Raw genomic sequence first — 10,758 nt, forward strand, 5'->3', positions numbered from 1 at the left:
TAATTATAAAATAAATTTATATTCATTTCAAACTATTTAAAACTGGACATGAAAATTTGAAATGACACTCTCCCAGTTCTAAATTTTATTAATACAATTTTATAAGTTAATAAATAAAGTTAATATTCATGGCGAATGTTTTCAAAATCTTAAAATCACAGAAACAATAAGCTTTAGGATAGAATTTTTTCAGCTCCCTTATAAGATCACGGTTCTAAATTTTACTAATATAATTTTATGAGTTAATAAATAAATTAATATTCTTGCAGAATGTTTTCAAAATCTTAAAATCACAGAAATGATAAGCTTTTAGATAGGAATTTAAGATTACATTATAAGATGATGAAAGATAATGAAGGGTTTCAATTTTGAAGTCACATCCCTATAAATATAGAAAGGATAAGCTTTCAGATAGAAATTTCAGATCACATTATAAGATGATGAATGCTAATGAATGGTTTCAAATTTCAATTTTGAAGTCACGCCCCTGTAAATTTTAACCCCTGTAAATTCAAAATCTTCAACTTCCCATTCCACAAAACTACCAAATAACATTAAACCTCTTATCCATAAAACACATAATAGATTAGAATACAAAAAAAAAAAAACACACTTTTTTTCTTGAATTTGAGGGTTTATCGCTACCAACCTGAGTTTGAGCTACTCCCTAAGCTAGTTGGAAGAAAGCATGCCTTAATTTACTTCAAAATTTCTTTAGGGGCTCCCTAAGGTGGTTGGAAGAAATTAGGCCTTAATTTACTTCAAAATTTCGTGAAGGGTTGTATACCATATCAAAATGTACATATAACTTGTAAGTATTTTTCAGGTTTTACAATAACTAACTACATAAGTAAGTAAAGCAATCACGCCTTAATTTACTTCAAAAATTCCTCAGGGCTCTATACCATATCAAATTTGACATAACTTGTAAGTATTTTTCAGGTTTTACAATAAATAAAGAGTACATACCTCATAGGCTGATGCCACCAGTCTAGCAGTTTTGAACGAGAAAGCATGCCATATTCAGAGGCTAACAAATTCAACACTGCAGTAGAGTAAAAACAAATTCAAAAGCAACCACCCCTTAATTTACTTTGGGTAAAATGATTCAAAAGCAACCATGCTTTAATTTACTTCAAAATTTTGTGAGGAGTTGTATACCATATCAAATTTTACATAACTTTTAAGTATTTTTTAGGTTTTACAATAAACTAATGACATAAGTAAATAAAGAGTACATACCTCATAGGCTGAAAAGTCTAGCAGTTTTGAACCAGAAAGCATGCCATATTCAGAGGCTAACAAATTCAACACTACAGTAGGATAAAAACAAAATCAAAAGCAACCACGCCTTAATTTACTTCAAAATTTCCCCAGGGCTGTATACCATATCAAATTTTACATAACTTGTAAGTATTTTTCAGGTTTTACAATAAACTAATGCCATAAGTAAATAAAGAGTACATACCTCATAGGTGGTCTAGCAATTTTTAAGCATGTCATATTTACAGGCTAACAAATTCAACACTCATCACTGCAATAGGGTAAAAAGAAATTCGGTGAAGTACGGTAAATTAAAAGATTGCAGGGATGTTATTGCTTTTCCCAATTAGAAAGAAAGAGAAATGACAGAGGAAAATGTAAGACCATAAAACACATAATTCATCAAACCACATATGGTTAGATGCGAAAGGCGAAAGTGGTAACTGGACCATGGTAAATTCTAAAGGCGAAAGTGGTAATTGGACCCTGGTAAATTCTAAACTAGACCGTGGTGAATTCTAAAGGCGGAAGTGGTAAGTGGACTAAGTGGACCCTGGTAAATTCTAAAGGCGAAAGTGGTATTTGGACCCTGGTAAATTCTAAAGTTGTTTCGCAAGAGAGTGAAATCCAATGCTAGTAAATAGGTCATTAAATTATGTCATCAACAACCAGATCTTGAAAGAATATAGCACGCTAGCCAGTTGTGCCGCGTGCCATAGCCCTGTAGTCCCCATTGCCCAATGCCCATAATGTTCCATTAATTCTCAACAACCAGATCTTGAAAGAATATAGCACGCTAGCCATAGCCCTGTCATAGCCTTGTAGTCTAGACTCCGTAGGTACAGAGCAATCCGATTGGATCACCCATGATTAGATTTTTGTAAACTCAACCTTAGTTATAATAAATAATTTTGGGGATTAGTAAATTCTGGTATTTTTAAACTCAACCTTTGTTATAATAAATAATTTTGGGGATTAGTAAATTCTGGTAAAACAAATTGCAGTTGTCTATAACGCGACTTTTTGAAAGCTTTTCCGGCAGGTTTTTCCGGTCGAAATTCGGCAGGAATTTATTGGAATCGCAAGTTTGAGAGCTAGTTTCTGCACAATGAAAGCGTCCCAGGGGTTTTCCAGGGTGCTGAATCCAAATATGCAGTTAAAAAATCATTTTAACTGCAACAAATCAAGATTTAACCTCAATTTCTTCCGCCGGATTCCGTCACCGGAATCTCCAAAAAATCTCATTATAGACAACTCCAAACAAATTTTTAGGGTTTGGATTTTTAATTAAACAATATATTTTATACGTCATATTTGATGTGCAAAAATTTTCACCAACCGTAAAATACGTGCTGAAACTTAAAATATGTCTTGTAAGACGTCAATTTCCAGGCCTGCCTCTGAGTATACTCCTTTAAAAGTTATAAATAATCATAATTGAAAGTCCAATCCTTTAAAAGTTATAAATAATCATAGCTGGAAGTCCAATCATATGTTTGATATGAACTGTAATTGTCATGTCTCCAGGCATACTAGAGGGACCTCTGAGTTTACTGGATAATACATATACACGATATTTTTTTCCATGGGTTATCGATGGGAACTGGAGACCCATAAGCATTAAATAAGAAATTTTCTATTTTCTACAAAAACTTCGTTTATGTTTATCAGATTTTCTGAATAGAAATTTCATAAGAATACATTAATTTTCTATTTTCTACAAAAACTTCGTTTATGTTTATCAGATTTTCTGAATAGAAATTTCATAAGAATACATTAATTGATTAAAATTTCATTGTGATACATATGGATTTGGATTTGTGTATAGTTATGTTTATCAGATTTTCTGAATAGAAATTTCATAAGAATACATTAATTGATTAAAATTTCATTGTGATACATTAATCGACTAAAATTACATTGTAATATATATGGATTTGGATTGGTGTATAGTTATGTTTATATATATATATATATAGTAAGTTTAATAAGATTATATATTTATTATGTTGAATATATTACCTCAATAATAGGGTGGGGAATTGAATAGGTAATTTCACATTAAGGAGTGAGGAATTGAACAGGTAACTTTATATTAAAGAATTCCTTAACAGAACTCCTAATCACCGGAAGACCAATATGGTATATTTTAGAATTTTCATTTTTTAAAATAAAAAATTACAAATAGTCTAAAATTAATAAGTTGAGAATATTCTTTGTCATCAGATGCATTTAAAAGTTTTCAAACTATTTTTTTATTAAACCTTTATTGATATTACAAATTCTCATCATTACAAATGTCACATAAATATTTTTATCACTTTTTACTTCTATACTAATATTAGAAATTCTTATCATTACAAATGACACATAAATATTTTGATAACTATCCATATTTATCCCCTATTTAATCTATAAATCCATGCTAATTATTAACCATTTAATCTATAAATATTTGCTACTTATACATCTAATTATCCATAAATCTTTGCTACTTATACATCTAATTATCCATAAAGGTAGCTAGTCTGTAAGAGGATTTTTCTTCTTGATTGTCAAAAATAATATATCAGTCAAAGTGGCACATGTTCGTGTTCCCCTAGAAAATAAATCCAACATCATCATCATATAATATATGCAAAACCACTTATGGATCTTTAGCACAGTTTACTATCAGAGAAATAGCTAAAATTGTGAGGGGCACTATTTTATTGACGCTTCAATTTCATAAGCGCTTTCTATTCACAGGCAACATGGTCTCTCTTTTTCATTAATACTTCTTGCTGTAGTTTCGAAAAACTGTTCCAATTTCTCATTATTACGCCTCGCTTCAGCCATATCGTCTGATTGATAACCAAAGTCAATCCTGAGTGATCACTAAATTCAGTCATATGTGGAATCGACGGATCAAGTTTTACTAAAATCAAAACCTTAGTCTTTGGTTGAATTTTTGGTCATGCCAGTTTTTAGAATTGGTACAACATTATAAGGACAGAAAAATCTTTATTTATATTGACAAATTTGACCAAAATTTTATTAAATTTCAAAAAATTACTTATAGCTAAAAGAAAATACATTTTTTTTTCTAAATTTTGAAGTTAATATTAATTAATTTTCACTTACAACTAAAAAAAATTGTTCACATTACGAGAGCTAGAGAAGTTGTATTAAAGAATAATATCATAGGAAGTTGGAGCTAGAAATCTTCTAGTAACCTGATCTAGACAAGTTTACCCAAACCACCTTAACAATCCCTCTTTTAAACTTGACTAGGGGAGATTAACCTGGTCTCAATCATTCATTAGCCATCTCACATGAGATGTCACATTCCCCCCTTCAAGCTAGGATACTAGTGGACCTGCCACCCTAGTACTTATTCAAGTGGTCCATTTCACAACTTGGTGACTCCATGCTCCAATGCACTACATGTATGCCTCGTCAAAGCCTTATAACAATCCATAATCCTAGACATCATGTATGTTTGAACAACATGCCTTACAACTTCCTAGGGAAATGCACTTTCATTGAACCAAAACCCTTAGGGTGTTCACACACCCCTGCTATTATCACACCATTACCACTCTCAATCACAAGCTAGCTCCTTCATATCTTCAAAGACCATTAACTCTCTAGCCACATCTCTAGCTTTTTTTATCCCTGCCTTCACTTAATCTCTCTTTCCTTACATTCATACTTTGAGTTTCCCTTCCTATCATAAACAAATTCCACAAAGCTTTGACAATTTTGAATCCATTACATTTTCTTATTCTAATATGCTCTCACAGTGGCTCTCGCTTTGGTTTTGATACTAGTTGTTAGGATCACTAAACACCTAGAGAGAAGTGGTGTTGTCTAAAGACACTCCTGCTAGAATCTCACTAGTCACCTAGAAAGACACTCTTGCTAGAATCCCATTCGTCACCTGGACCAATTAACACCAAGTGGTGGTGTCTAAAGACACTCTTGCTAGAATCCCACTGGTCACCCAGAAAGACACTCTTGCTAGAATCCCATTGGTCACCTAGACCAATTAACACCAAGTGGTGGTGTCTAAAGACACTCTTGCTAGAATCCCACTGGTCACCCAGAAAGACATTCTTGCTAGAATCCCACAGGTCACTCGGACCAATTAACAACAAATCGACTCCACTAAAAAATAAAACCATGGTCAAAACTATAGATTGTAATAAACTTGGAACTGAAAGACACTCTTGCTAGAATCCCATGGGTCACTCAGACCAATTAACAACAAATCGACTCCACTAAAAAATAAAACCATGGTCAAAACTATAGATTGTAATAAACTTGGAACTGAAAACCACTACTAACTTGACCAAGTAAAATTTTCCCAGATTATCTTAACAAACTATGTCTAAATAATAATATAAATCTAATAAATGTTATCTAACGAATTTTCAATAACAAAATTAATAAGTATGTCAACTTTAAAAAATAATACCTTTTTCAACTAGCAAAAAAATTCAAAAAATTCTATACAACAATAGACATCTAATGAATTTTCAATAACAAAGTTAATCAAGTATATCAACGAGAGATATTAAAAAAAAAAAACCCCTTTTCCCAAAATACAAGAATTTCCGCGAAAGACCTCGCACAAACTTTCCACAATGTCGATACAGTCAACAATTCCATATTGTTTGGTTTTTCAGCTCCCACCGGTCGGACTCTGGCCTACCAACGTCTGGGTTGGAAGGAGGTGATATAATTATTTTCTAGTTATTTGAAACTAGTTTTTGATTTTATGTAACTAGTAAATTGTTCTTTTTATTGTGGCCAGTAGAGTCAATTTAATTTCCAAGTTGTCATTCTCATAGTTAGGATAGCATAGTTTTGCAATTTATTAATCATGAATTATGGATTACAAGATTTCGATTGTTAAAGTATGAAATTGTAGTGTTGCCAATATTATTAGTCCCTGCCTGGGACTAATAGCGATCGATCGATCGTTGACCATACATTAACCGGTCCTTTGACCAAAAAAATTTGTGCACTATCAAAGTTTAACCAAAGTTTATCTCTGCAAATATCGGTGTAAGAAATTTATAACCAAAGTTGCGAATTGGAGGTCTTATTGCACGCTTCACGTGCCCCGATGTTATTTCAGCGGGGACAAAATATTTTACCGTAAGTTTTATGTTCAGGGTGTGCATGTTCTTCTCCGTGCCCTGCATGAGTGCCTTGCATGCAGCCAGTGCCAGATGTCTCTCACTCGGGCTATCAATTCTCCGTAGAAGGCAGCTACCAGCAGCTTGGGAGAGTAGTTCAACATCGATCCCCCGCACCGCGGATTTCAAGCGAACCCGGTTTGCCACAGACCTTGAGCCGAAGCTCCTCCAGAAAAGCTGAGCAGTCGCTGTTTCGGAGGCCTCTGAACGATGAAACGCCTAACGAACCCGGCGACGTGGAGACCAGAAATGAGCCTTTGCAAGCTGAGAGTTCAAAATCGCAGAGTACCGAGAAGAAGATTTCCCCTGCACAGGTGCAAAATGATCCCGTTTTTACACATACTGACACTGAGAATCCTCTTATTTCGTTAGAATGCTTCATCTTTTTGTAGAAAATAAGGGGGATTCGGGGATTCGTGTGTTTTTTAAAGGAAAATAAACAGTTTGAAGGGAAAAACAGGGAACGAGAAATATTTGGAGCTGAATGTCTGGTATTATGTATTCTTCCCTTGCAAGCCGTTGATACTGGGACTGATCCGATTGTTCCTGTCCATCATGTGGTAGCCGAGGTTCCATCCATGGCAGCCTAGGATGTTCCGCGTAATGTCATCATGGTGGGCGAAGGGAAGCCCGTGTTCCATGACTTTCTTGGCATGAGCTTCCTCAGCAGCGAATCATGGGGTGCTACTGCTACAACTAGACATGAGGAGGCCTCCAGGAGCACAGGCGTCGTAGACGGAATCGACCATGGATCCTCCTCAGCGGGCAGCAGGCTTCTCTCAGGGCATCTCGGTTTAGCAGTAGCAACAGCTGCTCCTTGTTCTTCAGATCCAGGATCAGGTTAATCTTTACTTCTCATCTTAGCGAGAGGTTTTCTTTTGGTTTCTTGTTTTTATCTGATTAAAGAATGTAAAATGATGGTGTGTTTCGCAGAGAGGATGTCGTGTGGAAAGTGGGAAGGCATACATGGTGGCATGGGTGCTTTGGACAGCAACAGATCGGTAGCAGGAGGGAAGAAGAGGGAAACTTCCACTTCGAGCCTTAGAGAGTCCTTGCAGGATACTTCAGAGAGTTCGCGTGGAATTAAGGTAGCGGAAACCCTTATCTCTCAACGCTACTAATGGCTAGGAACAGAGTTAGAGCTTTTGTTTATTTTACCTGTAATAGAAACTTTGCCAATCTAGAAACTGTCTTTGTGGTGTAAGCCCCCTTTGTTGATGCCGTAGCATCTCTGTAGCGCAGTACTAACATCACCTTTTGTGACCCCAAGTTGATGCAATTGATCTTCTTTCACTCCAATACTAACATCACCTTTGGTGTTTCCAGGTTGATTCTATGGTATTTTCTCACTTTAGTACCAAAGGCCACTCCACTACTAAGATTACCTTGCCTTTGGTGTTTTCCAGGTTGATTCTATGGTATCCTCCTCACTTTAGTTTAGTACTAAAGACCACTCCAGTACTAAGATTACCTTTTACGTTTGGTATTTTCAGGTTGATTCTATGGCATTCTCCCGCATTATAGTACAAAAGACCCTTTTGTTGTTATGCTTCATGGCTTTCTTTGGCTTGTGGTTATTATCTTTTATAATCTGTTCACAATTGTTATTATTACAGTGGTATATATTTATCATGGAATTTCATATCCTATTAACTGTTACTTAGGCCAATTTGGCTGGTCGAACATGTATTCGGCCTCTTTGATGATGGAGAGAAACCAACTAATAAAGGTCAAACAACTCCCCTAACATTTAAACACAAAGGCTCTACACCTGCTGATGTTTGGACCTGGGCTGTTTACATGGACCAACAGCCCACTAAATCTCAACCACTAAATCACAACACTGGTATTGTTATGAATAAATATACTGCAACATGGTTATTTTATAAATGCGGCATTGGTTAACTAACAGGGTTCCATTCTTTATGTCATCCGCCCCGTTTTAAAGGAACAAGGCCCAAGTGTAAGTCTTGCACTGTTTTGTTAGAATAGTTAACTCTCAGCTCTGGCACTTGAATAATATGATGAAAAAAAGAAGAAAAAAGAAAATACCACCACCATCCACCTTTTTCTATTTTCTGTGACTTGTGCAATTCCTTCTAGATTGCTTTCTGTTTCCCTTATTGTTCGTTATTTGAAAATCCCTGCTAGATGTCAAGGTTTGAGTCCAAAGATGACAGAAGAGGAAGGCACCATGATGATGATGTTCTTCTGGGCATGCAGCCACCAAGGCCAACAGCCACATGCCAAACATCAACGAGGCCATCAATGGGTGTGAATGCTGATTTTATGGCTTCAAAGAAATGGGAACGCCCTGCCTTTATGAATTCAGGATCAGCTGTATATAGTCCTTCACGTCTCACTCATCTTGGAAGCTATCAGAACAAGACCTCTGCAAATTTGTCCAGGGAAAATACGGTAGTGCCTGCTCTCGTTTCTCAGACCCCAGCAGATGAAGGTTCTCGAACAGGTCTTAAAGGTTCCAGTTTGGCAAACCTCATGAACAATGGTCCAAGTGCACCAGCTGCCAGAAACACAAGTGGGCAAAGTCTTTCTGCCGGTAGTTCAAAATTCTTGCCTGGGAATGGTGTTCAAGAATCCAGCATTCCAGCTAGGTAAGTGCATACTGGTAATTTAGACAACTTAATGTGCATATAGGGGGATGGTAAACATTGGAGATTTTCTCTACAGAAGTTAAGCTTGACAAGATTTAGCTTAGATCATGGCAATATATTTAACTGTGGTTGCATCTTGACTGCTTGTTTCATTTTTTCAGCCCAAAATGTGTAACATCAGCTAGTCGCCAGTTGACAATATTCTATGCTGGGCAAGCTCATGTTTTTGATGATATCCATCCTACGAAGGTAAGCAAGCTATGTTGATTAGTACTTTTTATTTTTGATTCTTCAGGTTTGTTTCCAAAGAACTAGGCCTTGACATCTTTTCGTTATCCATATTTTGTTTGGTCATGTTTGTTGCATCTTTCTAATTTGATACTGTTTTTGTTAAGGAAAAGCTCTGTTTTCTCTCTGGATTTAAAGGACCTTAAAGGCGTACTGCGCAACAACCACATGAATTGATGTCAGCTAGATTCTTTGCTGAAAGCACGAGAAATGGTGCACAAATCAGAAAAGGGCTTCATTTGTGCTTGACGACAGGGACTACCGGCTGCATGCAGCACTTGTTATATTTCAGGGTTGAATTTAAGTTAAAATGAAATTAGTGATATATAATTTAATCAATAAAGGTTTGAGTTGTGTAATTTAAATATTTTAGTGATTTTTCAATATATTAAATTTATTTTTATACTTAATAATATATTTTAAATAATAATAAATTACAGTTTCATTCAAAATTGAATATTTAAATATCTATTAACTAAATTATTAAAATACACAATTTATTTATTATTATTTAATTTTATGTTTAAAAATATTTTAAAAATATATATATAAATTTAATATTTATACATTTTTTCTTTAGTAATCTAGTTTTTCTATTTATTAATAACTAGCACGACATCAATTAATATTAATATTAATATTAATAAACTTAAAAATATAAAATTTAACATTAAATTTAATATTATAAATCTTAATATTAAACCCAACTTTATAATACTAAATCCAAATACTATACACAATATTATAAATCTTAATTATTAAATCCCAATATAAACTTTAACATTATAAAATGTATTATTATAAATATTACAAAACCCTATTTATTGATATTATTAGGGTTAAATATTATTATTATTTTTACCACAACCTTAAATGAAAATGTACTTCATAATGATGATAAATGTATGCAAAATTATTTGTTTATCAAAGTATAATAATATTCATTAAGATCAAGGTCAATGTTATTTCTTTTCTCTAATATTCTTTAGGGTTGACAATGTACTTCATCATGATGATAGATGTATGCAAAATTATATGTTTAATGTTATTTATTTTCTCTAATATTCTTTAAGGTTGATAATGTACTTCATCATGATGATAGGTGTATCTAAAATTATATGTTTATTCAAGTATAATAGGATTTGTTATAAGAAATGTTTTTTTCTCTAATATTTTTTTCCTCAAACCTATACTTACTATGATACATCTCTGGCAAAGGAGATTCACTAAATTTTAGTTGTATTCATATTGATGCTTATTAATAGTCATATCATAATGGCAAGGGGATGGGATGGGATATGATTGCAAAAGATAGCTAAAAACTCTATTTAAAATTGAAAATTAACATAGGCTATGTTTAACATGATAAATGAGTTTGAGTAGTAATAACTAATTAGTTGATTTTT

The 10,758-nt window shown here is 34.0% G+C and overlaps 1 protein-coding gene across 1 annotated transcript; it reads left to right on the forward strand.

The window, feature by feature from the left end:
• Positions 1-7,087: 7,087 nt before the first annotated feature.
• On the forward strand, positions 7,088-9,361 carry LOC149177184 (uncharacterized). Its single transcript, XM_089423326.1, has 4 exons — positions 7,088-7,289; positions 7,383-7,537; positions 8,601-9,064; positions 9,226-9,361. Exons 1-4 carry the CDS (start codon positions 7,103-7,105, stop codon positions 9,329-9,331), a joined length of 912 nt encoding a protein of 303 aa, XP_089279452.1. The 5' UTR covers positions 7,088-7,102; the 3' UTR covers positions 9,332-9,361.
• Positions 9,362-10,758: the final 1,397 nt, after the last annotated feature.

Source organism: Pinus tabuliformis, chromosome 4_1 (assembly GCF_031772625.1).
Source record: "Pinus tabuliformis cultivar Carrire ecotype Pingquan chromosome 4_1, CPIR1, whole genome shotgun sequence".
NCBI lineage: Eukaryota > Viridiplantae > Streptophyta > Pinopsida > Pinales > Pinaceae > Pinus > Pinus tabuliformis.

Bases quoted from the DNA above. Each gene is read 5' to 3' on its own strand.
- LOC149177184 (XM_089423326.1), top strand. From the start codon at position 7,103: ATGAGCTTCCTCAGCAGCGAATCATGGGGTGCTACTGCTACAACTAGA. The intron at 7,290-7,382 runs GTTAATCTTTAC...TGTGTTTCGCAG, and splicing joins TTCTTCAGATCCAGGATCAG to AGAGGATGTCGTGTGGAAAG. The intron at 9,065-9,225 runs GTAAGTGCATAC...TCATTTTTTCAG, and splicing joins GAATCCAGCATTCCAGCTAG to CCCAAAATGTGTAACATCAG.